The sequence below is a fragment of the Sebastes umbrosus genome, chromosome 5, assembly GCF_015220745.1.
Source record: "Sebastes umbrosus isolate fSebUmb1 chromosome 5, fSebUmb1.pri, whole genome shotgun sequence".
Taxonomy (NCBI): domain Eukaryota; kingdom Metazoa; phylum Chordata; class Actinopteri; order Perciformes; family Sebastidae; genus Sebastes; species Sebastes umbrosus.
In genome coordinates this window covers 7372908-7395171 of record NC_051273.1, presented here as the reverse complement: position 1 = coordinate 7395171, position 22264 = coordinate 7372908, and the positions used below count along the sequence as shown (strand labels likewise).

The 22264-nt window shown below is 38.6% G+C and overlaps 1 protein-coding gene across 3 annotated transcripts in view; it reads right to left on the bottom strand.

Moving 5' to 3' along the window:
- pde4ba (phosphodiesterase 4B, cAMP-specific a) overlaps positions 1-22264 on the bottom strand; it is a 202547-nt gene that overhangs the window by 165308 nt on the left and 14975 nt on the right. The window contains exons 1-2 of one of the 3 annotated variants that reach the window (XM_037770883.1): positions 20484-21019; positions 11000-11095 (exon numbers count right to left, since the gene is read on the bottom strand). In XM_037770883.1, the coding sequence (XP_037626811.1) occupies positions 11000-11041 (42 nt within the window). In that variant the 5' untranslated portion in view covers positions 11042-11095; positions 20484-21019. Of the gene's footprint in view, positions 1-10999; positions 11096-20483; positions 21020-22264 lie in introns of those variants that run through there. The other 2 variants (XM_037770884.1, XM_037770885.1) reach the window with 2 other exon arrangements.

The window sequence follows — 22264 nt, the reverse complement described above, 5'->3', positions numbered from 1 at the left end:
AATTTTTAGCTGAATATTTCAACTGTTTATACATTACTTTTAGCTTATCTTATATCTATTGTTTGTCTATTATTTTTAGCTTTTAGCTAGCGTTAACAATTTCAACTGTTTATTCATAACTTTTTGGGATTCTAGTTCCATATTCTTGAATGTTTAATGAACATCTTTATCAGTTCTAACAACCGTTGGATTTATGTTGTTTACCTTTTCTGTTATTGTCTCCCATACTTGATGGTGGTGTCGTCGCTGTTGCATCCCCCATTTTTTCTCTTCTTTGAAGTGTCTTATTTCACCCATAATGCATTGCACAACAGGCTATCTAAGTCAGTCTTACATCAGTCACTCATAGGGAAGCTTTATGCAACAGGTAAATTTAAGTGCAAATAGTAAGTCTGACTTTATATAGTCTTGAGTTATATTTAAGACAAAGACTAGGTCTATTTTTATTTAACTGGCCCCAGGTTTCCTTTTACCATGAGAATGACTTTTCTCTAACGATAGCCCGGTGTTCAGATTCATAAAGAATGCATAGACGAACATCTTCATACCTTAAAAACAGAGCAGTTTTTTTGAGAGTTTAAAAGTTGAATAAAACCCATAATGTATACAAAATATTTTGCAGTTTGAATGGAGTTTCTAGCTGACAGTATGAATGAGCAGATATGAGTTGAAAATGCATGAAATATTCCTGAAAATCCCATCCATTCATTTATATCAGAATCAGAAAGGTGTTTATTGCCAGGTGTAAGGGGTATACATGCTTCTAGCATTCACACCCAATAACTAAATTAGGCAACACAACTCAGACTTTCTTTGTAAATATATTTGGGAGTTTTGGTAGAAGAGAGACTTTTTCAAAACCCTCTTTAGAACAAAAACTTTAAATACTTTTGCAATTAACTTGGGATTAGTGAAAGTTAATCACTTAAATATGAGAAACTTAATTTTCCATTTCACAACCCCTCTAAGCTAAAATAGACTGTAAACCGTCCACTCTTCAAATAATTGCTTTCTTTAAACATCTATTTGTATTGTTTGTGATTTTTCTCTGTTAGCATAATGCACCTCAGGGCATCCTTGAATGGCACCCTTCCCATTTCTCTGCTCTCTCACCACTTCGACTCCAAGGCAACAACACAACAGGGAGGAAATGAGGAGATGAGCTGAGAAAACAACACCTGCTGCTTCCCATCAGTTATAGAGGGGGATGTATAGAGAGTGGGAGAGGGAGGCACTGTTGGTAAAGAACGGGAGGGAAAAAGGTCTGACAGACAGGAAAATAAGTGAGTGGATCACAGCAAGAGAGGAGCGAACAGCTGGGGCAGGGCATGAGAGGGAGGTCGTGCAGGGAAGAGTGAGTAAAGCAGAGAGAAAGTGAGGACGGGAGGGGGATAGCTGGAGAGAAGAGAGTAAAAGGAAGATCAGTGAGAGCGGGAGAGGGAGGGGAGCACAGGGAGAGTAAATGAAAGAGACTGATTAGCATTGTATTAAATAAGACATATTCATCTACAGCTGAGCATACTGTAGCTTCCAGCAGTATGCAAAACATGCATATTTTACAGTACACACTGTGCATTTTCTACACACACATGATTAGAAACGCTCACTAGGGCATGCAAAAAGAGCACACATGCATATATGAGCATGATTGCAAAAACATTCATGGCTTGCAACGACAGGGTTGTTATTTGTGGTTGATATGTGTGCTCTCAGTGTGAATTATGGGTGTCACAATTCTCCAAATCCACGATTCGATTCGACTTTTGATTTTAAGGCCATGATTCGATTCTATTTTCGATTTAAACATGCCATTGTTAGACTATGGAGTCTTGATTCTTAAAGATCAACAGAAAACTGGTTTTATGCGCTGACAACAGTCATTTACACTACACAAATTCTTCTTTAAAAAGAGAACTGTACCCATTTTATTTAGAAAGGGATTAAAAAATTAGACTACAACAGTCTACAATATAAAAAGCTGCATCGTTTCAATATCAGTATCTGTGTGACACACCTCAGTACATAATCATTACAAAACAAAACATAAATCCTTCTGCAGTGCCTTACAAGTGTGCTGTAATCTACAAAGATATGGTTTTGTTGTCATTTACCGTCGTGCTTGTTTCTCTCTCTCTCTCTCTCTCTCTCTCTCTCTCTCTCTCCTCTGATGGCTTTATAGTTTATTTTCTGTAATAATCCAAAATTCAATGGAAAAATCCCATTGGCTAGGGAACCCAGGATGATACTAACTTCCTGGATGGCCTAAAAATATGTCATCCTTGGAGCACTCTATGGAGTATTGTTAATGGCTTCAACTACGTCAGAGTTTTTTAAATGAATCAGCAAATTTAAAAAAAAAAAATTAAACAATAATATAAAACTTTGCATTCGAGAAATGCAAAGGTTTTCATGCACCAGAGAGCGGGTTGTCACCTTTAAATAAAGCCATTTCAGGACACATAAAGCCATTTCAGGACACATAAACTCCATTCGGTTCAATTAATAGGCTGCTAAAAGTGATGAAATATTGCCCTGAGGTTGACAGAGAAACAATATATTCATAAAACTGTGTGGTGAATTATTATCTCTCCTTTTTTTTAATCATCATCTTTTCTTTATCGCTGTGAAATAGCCCGATCCCCGTGTCTCAAAAAAGAAATAAAATAAATTGCCTACTTTCCCTCTCTCTAGCAACATGTGATGTGTGATCAATTTTGCTTGTCGGAGGGATGAGCACAGGAACAGGTTCAGTTTGATTCCCTGAAGGCTATTTTCAAGCGATTTCTGCATCATTAATCTAGTATGCATGCGTGGACAGTTTACTGGAGAGACAGTTGAGATGTAACAAAGCATGGGAACCATATTTAGATCCAGACTGAATCCATGCTGTTCATGTTTTTTGTTTCTAAGAATCACTTCTAAGAGTCAATCTCCCCCATCAAGAAAAGAAGGATTTTGCCTTATTTATTCCATCCATGCTTCCATGTTTGTTGACATCAAGTCAACTCTAAAAATATTTTATAGATTAATATTTCTTATGCTAATCTAGACAAATAAATTGACATTCTGCCAACATGTTCTGCTTCTCTCTCTGCCACTAAAATCCAACTACACATATAAACTCGTGTAGAGCTCAAACAATTAGTCGATTTATTATAGTCAATCATCAGAATGTTAATGAGCTGAGCTGTTAATGATGTTTCATTATTTGTTTAAGTAATTTGAGCAAATATTCCCAAAAAAGTAATGGTTACAGCTTCTCAAATGTGAATATTTGTCTTCTGTGATATTAAATTAAACATCTCTTTATTTTAGACCATCAGGTGGATGGTGCAGTACAAGCAATTAAAATGTTCCAACTTGAGCTTTGGGAGACCATTTTATAGAACAAAAGATTAATTGATTAATTGAGAAAAGGATCTGCAATTAATAGATAATGGAAGTCATCATTAGTTGCAAACCTGAAGTCCATTTAAAAACAATATGACACTGGCAAACAGTGAATTAACAAAATATGAATGTCTCCAAAAGCGTAGCGTACATATTCATTAACACAAGTAAACTTTTAAAAACTTGACATCATCAAGCTCAACAACTGATATGAGAGTGATATGGATAAAACAGGATTATAAAAAAGTATTTATATTCAACTGAATTCACTTTATCATCAGAACGTAAAAAAAAAATGGATACTATGAGATGTCCCTCTCACTTTCACAACCTTGGTTAGTAGAGCTGCAACGACTGATCGATAGTTGTCAACTATTAAATTAATCAGCAACTATTTTGATAATCGATTAATCGGTTTGAATAATTTTTTAAGAAAAAAAAAGTTGGAATTCTCTGGTTTCTTTACTCCTCTATGACAGTAAACTGAATATCTTTGAGTGGTGGACAAATCAAGATATTTGGGCTTTGGGAAACACTGATCGACATTTTTCAACATTGTCTGACATTTTGTAGATCAAATAACTAATTGATAAATCAAGAAAATAACAGATGACAGATGAATCGACAAAGAAAATAATTGTTAGTTGCAGCCCTAGTGGATAGCAAATTTTTTTTGAAAATGATTTCATTGTTGATAACACACACAATTTCAGAGGGAAAGTAAGGCAATAAAAAGCACCATTCAATCCACCTACTGCGTTAAAGAATGACACAAACTGTGGGTTATATGAAATAAAATATCCTATTTTTCAAGTGCAGGGAACGTGGCGCACCACACTGACTACATAACAGGAGGACATTCAGAGAATGACAAGGCGTGAAGTCAAAACAATGCCAGGCGATAGACTGACAGGAGAAGTGCAAGAGGTCACAGTTCGTATAATCCCAAGGTGCGGCCACGGGAGAGAAGAGTTACTGTTGCTGTGGTAACCAGCATCACTCCTCCCCCTGACTAGACACAAGAGTAAGACAGAGAGGGCGGCAGAAGATTACAGTGTTTGTTAAGACCGATACGGAGACAGTGGAGGGAGGTGAGATAGATGCCAGAAAAGAGAAGAGAGGATGGGAAGAAGGGAGGGAAAAAGTGTTGAACTGTTGCTTTCGCTAGCTAAGATTCAACCCTCAGCTTCCAAGCTCTCTAATTGGAGAATGAACAGCTGTTCAGTTTGACCTGCGCTCCCTGTAAATACAAGCTCAACTGCCAGAGAGGGAGAGAGAGAGCTGTAGAAGGACAGAGAAGAGATGGAGGCTAAAACAAGTGAGAGAAACTGACAGGGAGAGGCAGCAAGGGAGAATAAGAGTCAGAAGGGAGGAAAGAAATACATAAAAGAATGAGAGGAGACAACTGATAAAAACAAGTTCTCCAAACAAACAACACCAGACGTTATGTGTTTTGTTATTGACTTTACAAATTAACTCATATACAAGACGTTAAGTACATATGGTCATTAGAAGCATGAGTCCTTTATGTTCCCTTATCAACTTCTATAGTTAAGGTTTGGTGAATTTTGGGCTGTAGGTGAGCATCTGTTGCCCTAGTTGTTTTTTTGTTTGAGGCCTTTTGGCTGATTCAGCATGTTGAATCAGCGGCGCCGCCCGTCGGTGAGAAAAATCACTCTTATTGGCTGTACAGAGTAAACGAATCAGTGCACAAGAAGAGAAACGTCAAAAACGCACACACAAAAGGCTCTTCTCATTTTTCATCTTCATCTCATCTGATCATTCCAATACACGGATAATTTCCATCTGGAATGAAGCTAAGTGGTGATAGGGAGTGGTGTGAAAATGGTCAGCAAATGCTGCTTTGTTTCATGTACGTTTCATAACGACGACTTGTATATCTGCCGTTCTCAGTCTTCCGGTTTCCCATATTGAATGACGAATACGGACTACTTGCCGGTATAGAGAGGTATTTCCACTCACGCAGGCGCAGAACGTACGTGGTAGTTGGCTGTTGGCTGCTGTTTTTGGGGTGTGTTCGAGTGCAACTTTTTGGCAAAGACGCTTGCAACGTGAGGTCGACTGTTGCAGCAGTCGACCTTCATTGCCGCTCTTTGATGTTGGTTTGGTGTGTCTGGGCCTTTAGACAAAAAAACTACTTGGTTTACCAAATGGGAATACACTTATTTGCTTTCTTTCTGGGAGTTACATTATTAGATCTACACTCATGTCTGTGCATTACATATTAGTTTAGCTGAGCATAGACACTAGAAGCAGAGGGAAACAGCTGGCTCACTTTAAAGTCTCTGTCTCAGCATATTTCCAAATATGTTGAGCTACTGCTATAAGGTTAGAAAAAGATATATTTATTTATTTGGATAAAAAAAATACTTGGTAGGTATTGGGGTGGGTTAAAGGAGGTATAACTATATCAGATTACAGTGTGTCCTCTACCCCTTTGATTCTCATGACACAACAGGCATCACAGCAGCTCCTGTGTATACATTGTTGTTGGTTCACAAACAAAAATAACATTTACCATGCGCTATATAATAACAAGAAGTGTAAGCTACTATTAGTTATATAATTTCATAATTTGCTTTGTAATAATAGCTATAGACGTGCATTTTTGCAAAATTAATTAACGGTGATAACACCTCTAAAAGCTGTATTTGGCCCTCTAATGACCAAGGTCATTTGATTTTAATAATATAGAACTTTAAATAATATATTACATTTAAGGACCTGCACACATCCTGGTTTAGAAAAATCTTATCAATTCCAAAGTATTTCCTGAATTACTGCCATGAATCAGCGGCGACAGTTACTGAGGTTAAAGCTATAACGTCAGATGGATATTTTACAGAGAGTAATGAGAGTTATGTGTGCACAGACACACTTCTCTGTGAACCTCAGGAAATAGATTTTAATTGAATGAGTGAAAGGTTGGCCGAATGTGGCAATCACCTGTAATTCTGTATGCGCCTGAGGAGACAAGCATAGAAATACACTTCCATAAATATTCAGAGTCACATACCAATGGTAGCATGCATTCAAGCAAAAAGCACTGGAGCCCATCCACACACACACACACACACACACATACAGAGATGGACAGTCAGAGCTGATCAGATCAGAGCTGGTTAGCTGTGTTCTACATGGGAATGACGTCATTAGGTCTGTGGAACGCAAGGACATTATTTAATCTGTCCACCCCTCACGACACCACAGTCCAATAAACACACACACAGACACACTCAAATGAATGTATAGAGATCCAATCCTCCTGCATAATGATTCATAATCACTCGCATATTTGCATACACCCTCACCATTCACAAATAGCCTACAAACACACCAAACTGATCCAATCCAAATGTCAGCTTCATGATGGGTCAAATTATTAACACACACACAAACACACTGACACATCTGCACACGCGCCCACCACTCAAATCTAATCCCTGCTGAGCATTACCAGCTATACCAAATCCCCTCTGTAAGAGCTGAAATCCAATAACAATGTCCTACCTCAGCACACTTAACCTCATTGATTCAGGAAACACTTAACGCCTTCACTGAAACGTATACTGTAAATACACAGGCTTTATTGTGCACGGCTAAACACAAAAGCCCATAACAAAAAAAGCATTAATTCTTAATTTGCTCATCGGTTGTAACTATTCAGACAAACACCATATGTGAAGTTATTACCCATATGTTGAATCGCCTACTGTACTTTTCAAAGTAATAAGACTTTTTGGGATTTGTAGATAGGTCTTCATTTATTTTCAAGCCATTGATTTAAAAAATAACGACAATAACAAGTGCAAGAGCAGAAAATGTATGCTTATTAAGGAAAAGTTCAACGTTTTGGGAAACTTATTCACTTTCGTTCCCAGAGTAAGCTCCATACTTAACTTAACTTATGAAGCTACAATTGGGAGGCAGTTAGCTTAGCTTTGCATAAAGACTGGAAGCAGCTGGCTGACAAGATTAGCGCGTCACATGCAGCGCTGCGTCAGCTGCAGTGTATGAGCACAACAGACAACTGAGTCCCCAGTTCACCTGTCTGGGAGAGGTTGTCCAGGACACGTGCAGCCACTTTCCCAGTAAGTCTCCACTGCAACATTTAGTTTTAGTTTTAGTTTAGCTGCAAGGTTGTCAACTGTTTGTCTGCCTGGCGTAACGTGTGTGTGTGTGGCGGCGGTGAGTGTGGGATTGTCGGTGGCGTTAGAGCTGTGAACGTAGCTGTAGCAGACAGTGTGTACAGTTTATTTGTCGTGAATAAATGCTACAACTCCTCAGTTCAAGATCGGAGCCAACTTCCTGTTTCTTGCAATGCCGGCTCAGACTCTCTTAAGGGGGAGTGTTAATGTGGACCTGCTTTTCTCCTTTAAGTGACAAGCCGCTCCTCTGAGTTTTGCTGAGTTTTTTAATTAAGTTTGAATATTTACTTTAACCGTTTAACTGATAGCATTAATCGGTTATAATTGTTGATGTCGGTTAACGGTTAATTATTAACATCCCTAGTCTACACATTGTATCTAACAGAAATGGAGAAAGACAATTTGAGGTTTTAAGAGGAGTTATGCACTCTAACGAGGGCTGTACTGAATGTCATTTTTTGACATTCGAAGCTTCAATTGAGGTATTCCAATAAAATGTCTGTCGTCATATTTTATGACGTCATCACAGTATAAAAAAAATGTCTTAAACAAAATCCTCAATTTGATTAAAGTCATTCATCGGATTAAATGAGTTAGTCTTTTTTTATTAAATCAACTTTCTTTAATGAAATAACTCGCCAGTTTTGTCAACATAAATACATGTAGGTGTGGACTAAGGACTGTGTGTGCCTGTTTAAGAGAGAAGGTGGACTATGGCATGCAATAGTCACCCTCACGCCCAAACTCATGATATATTCTAGTAAGCTTACCCAAACCCGCCCGACCCGTTGGTTGACCCGCACATCACTACTACGCAGACACCACTGGAATCTAATTCTACAAATAGTATAATAGCTTGTTAATAATATTAGTATAGCCTAATTTTATCTGCAACTGTGCAGAAATACCGGGTTCAAATGTTGATTTAGGATTTGATGGTCACCGTTATTGAACAACGCTTCGAAGCTTCAAACTATTTGGGACAGCCCTAGCTTTAACTATTTCCTAACCGACAACTGTTTACCTATCTGCCTGGTACTTCTGTTCTGCTGGTTGCCTGGCAACCTCACTGTGACAACAAGACCACTGTTTACCAAGTGTCGTAGCACATAACTCTTCATTTTTACCATTTTCTGTTTGTGTACATGTAAATATGTGTACATATTTTCAAACCCCCAGGGAACCTTACAGTAAGTGTGCCGCGCGTTCATGCACGTGGACGAGCACATGCACGCACCAATATGCATGCACCATAAGCGCATTTGAGCACAGGTTGGGATCAGAAAGAAGCCATTATTGTAGGTGGGTGCATTAGAGGCTGTGACTTATCACATTCACCACTGTCTCCCCTTTTAATCACAAGGCTATCTCCGTCATGAGACACTGTGACAGTTTGGGAGTCCTGTGGAGAGTTTTTTGGAGTGTATTATTATATGTATTATTGATGATTATTATTATTATCATCAACATCTGTACACACAGAGGGTTTCACATATATATAATCTCCCACCTTCCCACAGGCTGTTGCTGACAATTACATTGATTGGGTCGACAGGCTGAGGTTTGGTCACAACCTCAGACGCCCAAATCTGTTGCAACATGTGTTGATTTGACAAGTCCACAGCCCCTTAAAGGTCTGGGAGCTGCCTTAGGAACAGCCTGGCCTTTATATTTGATTTCTGATCCAGTGGTTGAGAAACACTGAAGCTGCTGAAAGCTTAACAACAGCACATCCTTGAGAAAAGAGGTAAAAGTCAAGGTCGAGAGAATAAGGAGAAAGTGAAGAAGACATGGAGTGGAAACACCGGTAAGGCAATTAAGTGAGAGAAAGAACGTATTCAAATAAAGAAAAAAGTACACTATGTTCAAACATGGAGAGAAAGACGGAGAGAGACTCATTAATGCACACCCACCTTCAGCTATGGACTGTTTGAGCACCCACAGCCACCGTTAAGTGCACCTGTATGTTTCTGTCCTTACATTATGAGCCAACAGTATAACTGTGCAGATGAACACATGAGCTGTACCAACCCTGACCTCCTAAAAATGAATGCAATTGATATGCAAAAGTAATTCACATTCAGTTCTGATGCAGATGGAGTGTGGTAAGTGCACAGAGTGTGCTGGTATTGTTGTGGAGTTCAGGGAGTTTGATTGCTGTTAAAAGCACTCAACTTTGACATCGAAGCCTTGAGTCTTTGCGAAATCTTGTACATCGAGTCATGGTTGACTTTTTCAATATTTAACCATGAACACAATCACTCCCTTACCTTTACAGAGGGCTTTAGTAGCCTTAGCATAACTATACCGTCGCTGCAATGAACCACACTTTCTTTTTACATAAATCAAGTGCTTTCAGTTGTGTAAACATAACCAGATTTAGCATTGCACTCCTACAACATTGTCGTACTCACAATGGAGAGTTTAGTATCAAAATTGACGCAGAAGATATCGTCTTTGTTCTGGTGCCTACATCACCCACAATGCAATTGGACCGCCAACAGATCAGATGGTGGTTCGGGTGTGTTATGCCATCAGCGCAAAAAATAAATTAAAAACGCAGATTTAGTACAAAGCACGTTGTTGTGAAAAAAGGCATTACATTTTCACTAAAATGCAAATTAGACACATGAATATAATATTTTGGTTAGCTGTTCACATGCATACATTTAAGTTGGTATCAAGGATCAGCAGTAGATCAAATTAAGACATACAGTAGGTGCTGGATGTGTTGTGCTGAGGCACACATGGCTACACAACATGTGCTAATACCAGTACCTGGTGGGGTTTAAACATCACACCACATGTATAAGACCTGTGAGTCAGAATGGAGGGAGAAGAGAGAAAGAGCAGAAACAAGAGGATAACGGAGCAGAGAGAAGACGGGAGCTAACACAAAAGAAACTTTGTGCAAAAGAGACGTGATGGAGGAGGAGAGAGCCAGCCACAGCACAGAAAAGAGCTGTCAAAACACAGGGTGACTAACAAAGAAATGAAAGATTGCAAGCATTACAAAGTAAGTATTCCATCCTGTATCCTCTGTGGATTTGGAGAATGCTCATCTCTGTCTTTTACTCTCACCTGCCACACAGCCACAGCTTACACCAGTAGAAACTACATGAAGTGTCCTGCTGCTTCATCCTAATTGTTCATGATCCACACTGTTCCAAAATAAATCGGTTTCTGTCTCTCTCAGTCAGGGATATTAATCTAATCCGTGTTTGTGCCTCTTTTTCTGTGTCTGTTATTCAATTAAAGAACATTTTGTGTTGGATTAGAAAGAACAAGGAATGTGTTTAGTTAGCTCTCTACCCTGAGCAGAAATGAGGGCTCTATCTTCTCCAGCGATGACACCAATTGTCAAAATGTGTTTGATTGATCTCTGGTATATACAGCCTATTATGTAACTGGTGAGATATTTCAGGGACATGATGACTTACATTGTTGGGAGACACCGTGAGAACACTCCTGCTCTTCCTCATCTTTCCTCGAGTATCTCCCTCGCTGTCCAACCACGGGCAGCTTCACATGCGCACCTGGAAAACACAAATATACATATACATTATTATATATATACATACAATACGCAATAAAAACTGTTGACCGTTTCTGGACACATACATTGCTGTTGAGTTTTTCAACTCAAACGCTGTTTGAGTTTCATTGCTAGACAAGGGGATACAACATATCTTACCTTAACTTTTAATATAACCTTAAACCTAGTATTTCCCAATCCAAGTTCTACTTGCTTTTGCAGTATTTCTGAAACCTTTCCCGCCATTTTTTGGTCAATACAAAGTAAAACAAAAACACATATATATACACACATTTCCCTGTGCATCAACATTGAATTTATGACATTTCAATCATTTTCTTTTTTCTCTTTATGAGGAAGAATAGAACAAAGCAGTCAAAACAAACTGCCTTGCCTTCAATATTGCTCCATTCAGGGGTACTCAGTAAGTGATGCATCAAAACAATGACACTGCTGTACAGCACACTGAACTCCCCCATGATGCACTGCTATGTGATAACATACATTTGTGTAAAATTGTCATAATTAGCTTAGGAATTCTTGAGTTATGGACAAAGACGTGTTTTGTGAGGGACTTCAAGGTCGGAAATAAAGCAAGCAGCAAGGCCATGAGGAGAAATCAATAAGATATTGAAGTCAACTGGAAGCTGGTCTCGGGAGACTGAAACAGGTGTGCTGTGGTTATAAATCTTATTTCTGGTTAGACATTTGGTAGCTGAATATTTATATTGCAAATTGTGTAAATGCAGGGCTGTAACTAATAATTATTTTCATTATTGATTAATCTGCTGATCATTTTCTCAATTAATCGATTAATCAGTTTGTCTATAAAATGTCAGAAAACAGTGGAAAATGGCCATCACATTTTCTCACAGTCCCCAAATGTCTTGTTTTGTCCAACCAACCTAAGAACATTCAATTTAAATGATAATAAAAACAGAGAAAACTGGCAATCCTCACATAGAGAGAAGCTGCCACGGACTTATCATTGCAGCCATATATGTAAATGTACAGTATGCTATAAATACGCACATATAAGCATCACAGGATCAACAACAGCAGCTTAAAGGAAAATGGACAACTGATTAAAACATTTTCAATCAATGATGACTGAAACAACAATTTAAAGTAAGGTTGTGTAGGACTTTGTGGTTATTGAATTGTTAACTGCTTTCTAGGCATTTCTCTGCCGTTGTTGTTTTTCATTACTGCGTCAAATCATGGTGAAGATAAATATTAGGACGTTAAAATCATCAACAGCTGCCCTTCTGTCTGGCTGGCTGCACAAATTACACTGTCAAATGGCTGACAAGTGATGTGACAACAGGAGACGTGCTGTAGCATCCTGTTGTTGTAATAAGACAAAGATGGCAGCTTGCATGTACTGTATTCAAGATAACTTAAAATAGATTTCAAATAATAGATATAGCCCGAAAAGATTAGAGCTCTGAAAACAACAGAATAGAGGGAATGAAGATGGATAGAAAAGAAGACAAGAAAAGCAAGAAAAAAAACACGGTTACACCTGTTTTTTAACCAAACCTGACACTTAGTTTTTACTTACGTACTTATTTAACATGTCTTACCAGTTGATAATATAGGAGAGGCTCAACATTGCTAATCGGCTTTGAATATCAGGTAAATTAGACTCCTTGTAGAGCTGAAACATTTACTTGATTAACCGATTATTTGATCCACAGAAAATTAATTTGCAAAACTTTGGATAATTGATGAATTGTTAAAGTAATTTCAAGCAAAAATGCAAAAAAACATTCAGCGGTTCCAACTTCTCAAATATGAATATTTGTTGGTTTTCTTAGTCCTCTGTTATAGTAAACTGAATATCTTTGCTTTGTTTTGGGACTGTTAACACATTTGTAGACATCACCTTGGCCAGTGGGAAGTTGTGATGTCCTTTATTTCTGATGTTGTAGACCAAAGATTAATCAAGAAAATATTGGCAGATTAATTGATAATGAAAAGAATCAATAATACAGCCCTGATACAAATAATGATATAAAGCATAGAGGGTACTAGGACTTCGACCATTGCCATGGTAATCAAACCTCCAAATCAGTATTCAAATGCTTCAGGGTTTTTTTTTTTTCGGGGCTTTTTATATAAGTATATGTAATAATAAAGTATAAATCCCCAAATAGCCCATGAAATAAGGATTTAATAATAATGATATTCAAATGAATCATCATTAGTTATTCTCAGATGGATATTGCTGTTTGTTGTGTGTCGAGGTGCGAGTGTGTACAGTAGTGAGGCAGCAGCACTGTCCCAGCACTGAAACGGGGGAGATGGAGACAGACAGACAGAAGGACATGTCAGCCTACCGCGCTGCGCCACAAAGCTGCGAATACCTTCGAATATTTCACACCGAAATCTCGACGCCCAAAAATTGGTATTCAGGATAGCCCTAGATGGTACTAAATATAGAAACTTGTGCATTGAAAGTCTACTGCAAACTGCAAATCATACACTTTGCACTGACAAGTAGGTCAGCAATTTGGAGTAAAAGATGAAGTATTTCTGGTAACTTTTTGCAGATTTCCAAGAAATCACTTCCCATCACAGTGATTCCTACAAAAGTAAACTCTACAATACAAATGATTCCTCCTCCCTGGTGTAGCACCAGCAGCTTAGGCAGAGCTGAGGGAACAGCCAGCAGAGGATGACAACTTAAAGAATAAGAGAGTACGTCATGTGTGAATGTTAAAGAACTACTCAGGTTGTCTGCCTGAACTAGGTCACGGGTTATGAATGCTTCAAATTACAAACATTTATCTGATTTTGTTGCTAATAGCCCCAAATTAGAGCAAACAGTCTCTGCCTTTGAGCCACTGTAAGAATATCATTTTAAATACGTTATGTAATAAGATTACACAACCTTACTTGAAAAACACTGCTACTGTCTGTTTGAGTACACACCTGATAAAAACGCACTGCCAACTGGTATAGAAAAGCACGTAGTGAACATATTGATCAGGGTAAAGAACAATAAGCATTTAATCCAAATACAAATTGTAAATTGTCATGTGTGCGTTTATGCGCATGTGTATATATTGTATGTAGAGCAAGGGGTTGATGTTAACAGATAAATGAACACACACATATCACACATGGGCACACATGAACCACACAATACACACTGATTAGCACCCATCATGTGTCCCTCAGCTCTTCATCGGATTTTTTTGAATAATCTTTCCAATTTGCTAATCCTAATGAGTTTTCTCTCTTGCCTCGACAAATTATACTTTTATCTTTTTGTAATTTTTCCTTCGAATAACACTTTCTAATGAAACAGCGAGCTAATGAAACCTGAAGCAGCCTTAATGGTTCAGCACGCTTTAATTCCCCCCATGCTCATCATTCAAAAGCAGCAGACAAGATTGACTCCACGGCCATTGAGCCTCTCTCTAATGAGCCAATTCAGGCAGTCGTTAAAAGGCCCTAAGAACTCATATGTTCTCCTGTGACCCATGATGCTGTCTTTTTTTCTTCAATATAAAGGAGAGAGGGGGAGGTAAGCATCAGCAGTAGCAAAAAGTAATACAGAGGGAGGGCCTGATGGTAAAAAGATGAAAGAGACCGTTTCAGGGAAGATAACACAAAACTGGAAGAGATGGGGTTCAGAGGAGGATATGAAGATGCAGATGAATGGTAAAGAGAGCTACAAGCAAGCAGGTCAAAGAGGATTTAAAGAAAAAAAAGAGAAAAGGCCGGAGGTTAAAGAAAGAAGGACTGAGGAGTGAGGTGTGAAATTAGGAAGCAGAGAAAGAGTTCAACATTTTGGGAAATACACTTATTTACTTCCTTGTCGAGAGTTCAGTGAAAAGCTTAGCTTAGCCCAAAAAAGATTAGAAACAGGGAAACAGCTCGCCTGGCTCTTTCTAAAGGCCCTGACACACCAAGTTGTCGGTCGGACAGTTTGGGGTCGTCGGTGAGCGTACGTCGGCCTAGTTTTTTCGGTGTGTCCCGATTCAGCATGTTGAATCGCCGTCGGTGAGAGAAATCACTCCGATTGGTGGTTCAGCTTAAACGTATCAGTGCACGAGAAGAAAAACGGAAGTGAGGAAAGCAAGCCAATGAGTAAAGTCAAGAGGAAAAACACAGAAGGCTCTTCTCATTTTTCATCTTCATCTCATCTGATCATTTCAATACACAGATATTTTCACAACGACATGGCCATCTGGAATGAAGCTGATGAAGATGAAATGGTAGGCCAACGCTGCTTTGTGTCATGTACGCATCCTAACAACGGCTTATACTGTATATCCGCATCCTCGGCCTTCCGGTTTCCCTTTTTGAATGACTAATACAGACTACCGCGACCTGCTGCTGTGGAGACTTATTTCATCTCACGCAGGCGCAGAACGTATGTGGTAGTTGGCTGTAGTCTTTGCGGTGTGTTCAGGTGCAACTTGTCGGCCAAAACAAAAGGCGACGTGAGGCGACACAACATCCGGCATTCGTCGCCACTAGTTCTCTGATGTCGGAATGGTGTGTCCCCAGTTTAAGGGTAAAAAAAAATCCACCTGCCAGCACCTCTAAAGCTCACTAATTAACATGTTATATCTCCTTTGATTAATCCCACATAATACGCTGAAATGTAATTTTTACACTTGTGCTAAGCTAAGCTAACCAGTTTCATATTTACCGTTCAGACATGGGAGTGTTGTCAATCTTCTCATCTAACTCTCCGCGAGAAAGGAATAAGCGTATTTTCCAAACTGACCTTTAAGCTGTATGCAAACAGGGTAATGTTGCCATTTGGAAATGGCATACATATCCTGTTAGATGATAAGTAATTAGATTAGATTTATTTTGAACACGTAACAAATAATAAGAAAACGAAACAAGAATAACCACCAAAATGAAAAGTAAACACATACAGCAAATTCTAAATAAACTAAATGAATATACTGTATGTACAAAAAGGAGTAGGCAGAAGTATAGACTTATAAGGTCCTACTCCTTTTTATTATAACTTAATAATGAACTTAATGTTTATCACATATACACATAATATTCTTAATACATATAAAAAATCAATAACAACGACATCAACAACGAGCGCCACAGTCCCTATACTTTATACATTTTCTTAAATTGATTTATATGATATATGATATATGATTTGTATTTGTACTTTTTCAGTTTCTTCATCAAGACCATTCCTTAAATACATCCCACAAATTGATATACGAACACAATTACATTTTCTTCTTAGGTTATAACCCCTGCTCTGGCTGAGGACATTTTGTATGTTGCCCGTAAGTAAATCATTTATTTGTACATAGCTTGTGCAGTCTTATATAGAAATCAAATGGTAAAGGACAGTTGATGCTCTTGAAGCAGATGGACATCTTTCAGCTTGAATAGACAGGACAACCTTGACATCCCTATTACATAAAAAAAAACACCCCCATCACACGACGCCACCTAACTGCAGTCAAAGAAGAGCAAACACCGTGAAAGAACATGCTCCTCTTAAAAGCGTAAATGTTTCTGACCTGCTACAAGAGCTCACTACTAGTCAGCATCTTCAACAGACAATGAATGTTTATTAAAATGTACTTTCACAGTGTCATTTGTCAACATTTACAGCAAAGACGACAGGTAACATTGACTGTTGGCTGCTACTAGAAATGTTTTCCACTAGGTGATTTCTAGGATAGCTCAAAGGCATGTGTGAAACAAATTTAGCAAAGTTGCTGACATTGAATGATCAAATCTCAATCTCTGCATTGCAAACAACAAATACATGTTGAAATCAACAGGACACTTGCTCTCATCCTGCCGACTTCAACACCGGAGGTGCCACTGACATGATGCATTCAGGCTCTATTCAGAAAAATTTAGTATTGGGCGAAGGTAAATTCTAATGTTATGATGTGTTAAAATGTACTCTAAAATAGATATAGAAAGGGAATTATGACCTGTTTAACTTCCTAACAAAAAACAGTATACAAACGTTAATAAATGAGCGTATGTTGAAGTAGATGGGATTTATTGTTTTACTTTTGTTTTTTACTGTGGTATCGGATTGGTATCGAGAATTGTGGATTTTAACTGGTATTGGTATCGACTTCTAAATTTCTGGTATCATGACGTCCTTTACTGCAATATGGATTTCCTAACTTATTTTTTTTTGAGCCTACATAATTTCTGGTAGCTGGATTTCTCCAAAAAAATCATTTTTCAGGAGAAGATTGTTCAAATAGATGCAAATACATTTGTTGAAATTGCTGTATCTGAAATGCATTCGTTCACGCGAAGATCAACATAATGCATAAATCCCAAACTTTGCACTTCAAAAAAGTACATCAGGCTTAATTGCTGTAAATGCACCATGTTTGGTTAGAGATTTTCAGGTGGAAGTCTTTTCATAATATTTTTTGGGAAATTGTTGAGCTCATTAAGCTGAATGACGTCAATTAGGTAATTCATTAAAAAAAATGCCTTGAATATAAATTTCATACAGGAAATTATCAGTGGCGAGGCGTCTCTGAAGGGATGACAATCTGTTCTAGTTATCACCATTAGCAGATAATTAGTGGGTACAGAGGACATTTATGTTTGGGAGCACATCTGAAAATTGTGCTCAGCAGCGGAGATGTAGAAAGCAGTTTATGAAAACAGATTACTGCTGTAACCTCAGGGGATGAAGCACAATGCTACTAACGAGGCATGTGGCATGTGTGTGTCTGTGTGTGTGTGTGTGTGTGTGTGTGCTTTAGGGTCTCCTAATTAGCGTTTCTTCTGCCTAATTAAGAACATTAGGGGCAGACAGGTGTGAAGACAGAAGACACACAGACATCAGCGCCTTCAAGAAAGCCAACTAGCCCATGCTTGCTCTCTGAATGATAACAATACAAAAAATGATCTCTTAAGCGTCAGAATGAACAATCGTGGTTGAGTAAAAGTGTCCTCTGCTTTTTCAAAATGAGGAAGCTCTCTGTGACATGGCCTTGCCTTTCACTTGTATGCAAACGGAGAATGTGGCAGAGGTGGTAACATTGAGCAAGACATCATAAACTTCCCAAAGTGACTACAGCAAAGACACTTCTCCCTAGGGTTGAACAATTAATCAAATATTAATCGTGATCACGATTTTGGCATTTCACATTTAAAATACCTGCTCTGCTCATAGAAAACTCTGCTGCATATCAAATCAAGCGCTTCCTGAACTAACAGCCAGCCACCAGCTGGCGATCGAAATGTTTTGGCTTCACTTTTAGGGCAATGCTGCTGGGCACACACCCTACACTAGGGCTGCATGATTATGGCCAAAATCACAATTATTTTGATCAATACTGATATCTTGATTATTTATCATGATTATTCATAATTTTAAGAACAAAATACTTTAGTTGCAATTTCGCATTTAAATAAACAGAGCGCTGCTTTCACGTCCATGTTGTGTTACATTCTAAATGTCAAAAACTCTAAATGTTATCCTTTTATTTTGTTATTGTCATCTATAGTGGTTACTTTTCTAAAAACACAATTCAAATGACTAGGAAATAAATTATTGTATTTTTATTTAAATATTTGCTTTGATTAAAATAAATCTTGGCATCAGTAGTTCTAATTATATATTATAAGCTGCTTAGAGCTAAAGTTAGGAAGTTAAACAGGTCATAATTCTCTCTCTTAATATCTATTTAATATTGCTGTGAAAATGTCTCCTTCAAACAACTTGATTTATTCAAGTTTCTCGCCAAAAACTACATTCTACAAGATTACATTTTAACGCATCATGATAGTGTTATAATTTACCATCACCAAATACTCATATTTACTGAGTAGAGCTTGAACGCACCGCAATGTGGAAAGGAACCTGCGTTAACGGTGCTCTTTAGGGCCGTGCTGTCGGCAGGCGAGCCGGTCACCATGATTACTCTGAGCAACACCATTTATTTTATTTATTTACCTCATTATATTTTGATTGTAAATATATATCCTTTTAACTTCATGTTTAGCTATTTACTTTCAATTAGGATTGTTTAGAATAATTTTTATAATATTTTTTTATATTATTATTGTTTTGTACACTGCCATATGTTCAATTTGGGGGAATGTTCTGTGTTGTATGTACAATGTGTTAAATGTATAAAATCAAGAAATAGATGTTTAAAAAAAAGAAACGCAGCAGGTTGATTAAGAAGCTTAACTGCATTTCCCCTGTTGCTGTGGAAAGTTTTACTAGTTTTTCCAAGGACAGACTTTGCAGGTCATAGCGGTCCTTCGAGTTTCCCCGTATCTATCCACAGAACTGTCACGTTCTATGTTTTTTGTTTAACGCATAATTCAGGAGGTGACTGAATCTCTTGACCCTCTAGAGCTCAGTATATGTGTTGCAGCTCCACATCATTCACTGTTTGGAAGAGCAGGCTGTTTTCTGGCAGGTGTAGCTAATGTGGCAGCCACAAAGTGCAGTACCTTACTGAGAGCCGCTTTATGAATTTCTAAGTGGTGCTTATGAGGAAAACATTTCCTCTCCGAGCCATTAGCCAGTCAATGGATCATTTACAGTAATACCTGAAAAACCCGCCCAATTCCCCAGACTGCAGTTCACAGGCATTTCATTTCCACCGTCGCACAGGGAGACATTTTCAAGCGGGCGTCATGGGAAAATGTGACATGGTGTTCTGTCACATCTCATCTCGTATCTCTTACACACACACTCGGGTTCACATGCAGCAACTTCATTGGAAGGTAGCATCAACAGAGCATGTCGTGTATCAACCTAATAGAGTGGAGATAACAAGCTCTGTGACTGCATGTCCTGTTGACTGACTGGCGCAGTGGGACGCCTGATGGAGGAGGAGGAGCAGCAGAGTCTGAGCAGCTGTCTGTCTACCTCTCAGTCTACCCATCTTCTGGTCCACATCTCTGTTACCTGACTTTAAGTTAGAGCTGTTCTGTTCTACAGGTTAGCAAAGGGTCGGGAAATTTCTGGAAATTTTCCAAGGGAAGTTCAGCTTGGGAATTTTGAAAATAAAAAAAAAAGTCATTCCCTCTAATATTGCAATCATATAGCAATTGCAATATCAAAATAATCGCAATTATATATATTTTTTAAAAATGGTTCAGCCCTACCTCACGGTACAGTAGACCAAAAAAAACTGCATTCTTTGACAATATTATTATATTTCCTTATAGTTAATTGTTCATATTTTGTTTCACTTTGTTTAGCTCTTTTTTTTTTTACTGTGTTAGCTGATGCATCTTGTTTTTTGTTCCCCTTTGGTGCTGTACACTGCAAATGTCCCCACTGTGGGACAAATAAAGGAGTATCTTATCTTATCTTATCTTAACTAGATCAAAAGAAAACCTGCAGTCTTTGAAAACATAAAACAGCAAATGGGTACCGTTATTCGTTGAGCATCACCACCATCAGGGACCCGGTGAATGGAGGGGTTTTCACTGGTTGGCAGGGATAATAGCCTGCTGGCCTTGGAAGAACCGCCTAACAGACGCTAACACACACGCTGTCTCCACGTCCTGCGAGCCAGAGAGCGGGTATCTCCCACGATGTACCTCCTCCTCCTCACACAAACACAACTCCACTAAGCCACAGGCGAAGTAACACAACACAGTTTCAACGTGACTAGCGTTGACAGGTGAAGAAGTTGACCGAAAGAACCCGGTATATACACGTGGCAACGCGCAGCAACACGATGCTAACTTTGCTAAGCTAGCATTAGCACAAACGTTTTCTCACTCAAACCTTTAGCAAAACGTCCGTGTTTAACTCACAAATTGTCCTCTCCTTATCTTCAACGATAGACACTATTTTTGCGGCTAGACTGGCATCGAAAACTAACTGGAATTTACTCCCTTTTTCACTACTATCGATGAGATCTCGTCTATATCTATAACGGGTAGACAGCTCTCTGCGTTCCGGCGAATGCAACACGGTGATTGGCTGACTCCGGAGGTCTCCCATAGCAACCCAGGAGTCTCCCATAGCGACCCAGGAGTCTCCCATAGCAACCCCGTCTCGTTGGATATGTACTCATATAACGTATATTGCTAAGAAGTGAAAGGCTTCATTTGAAATCGCATACTATTGTACTATTGTTACAACATACTTTTGCGTGAATAAACACGAGTATGGTTCCTTTTCAGAAGCACTGAACTGTAACTTAATGCCATCACTTCCTGAGAGCCTCCTTGACTGACGGTTGGAGCTGTTACCATGGTAACCGTTGCCAACGTCATTATGTGATCAAAACGTGAATTAATTTAAAGGTCCCATATCGTGCTCATTTTCAGGTTCATACTTGTATTTTGTGTTTCTACTAGAACATGTTTACATGCTGTAATGTTTAAAAAAAAACTTTATTTTCCTCATACTGCTGGCCTGAATATGAGTCTTTACCCTCTGTCTGAAACGCTCCGTTTTGACGGAATTGCAACAGAATTGCGTTGCTAGGCAACAGCTTGGGTCCATGTGTACTTCCTGTCAGCTGATGACATTCACATACACTGCAACAGGAATAAACTGGGACACATTTAAAATGTCTACATTTAAAATTGTGTCAAGGGTCTAAATATTGTATATTCGTGACATCACAAATGGACAGAAATCCTAACAGCTTGTTTCAAATGCAGAGTTTCTGAATACGGGCTGTGTGTATTTCCCTGTGGATTGAGTGTTTCGATACTTTCACAGTATTTATATAGGACCTAAGTGGTGGACACACATCCAACGTCAGGAGCGCGTGGCGGCTGCGTGGCGTGTTGTTTTTTATTTCGGCGTCCATGTTAACAGGTTAGAGCAGCCACGCTGCCCGCATGAGATGCGTCTCACTCAAAATGACTTAAAAACAAAACAAAAATGCAAGAAATGATCCATTCACCTGTTATTCAACGTATTTTCATTCACGATCGCTTGTTTTTTTACGTCACCTGCTCTGCACATCACTCATTATACAACGGGCTAGTATAACGCAGTGATCCAAGGAATGGTTGAAAAGACTCAGTGGCACTTTGGAAAGAGAATTAATGTCCCAGTGACAATCCAAAGTGGAAATGAGGGGAAATCAGATGCTACAGGAACACAGCAGCAGCAGCATCCTGCCTGTCTGCATTCATTCATTGATTCCCTATAATCTGTCATGCTCTTGCATCATGCCAGTAGACGAAA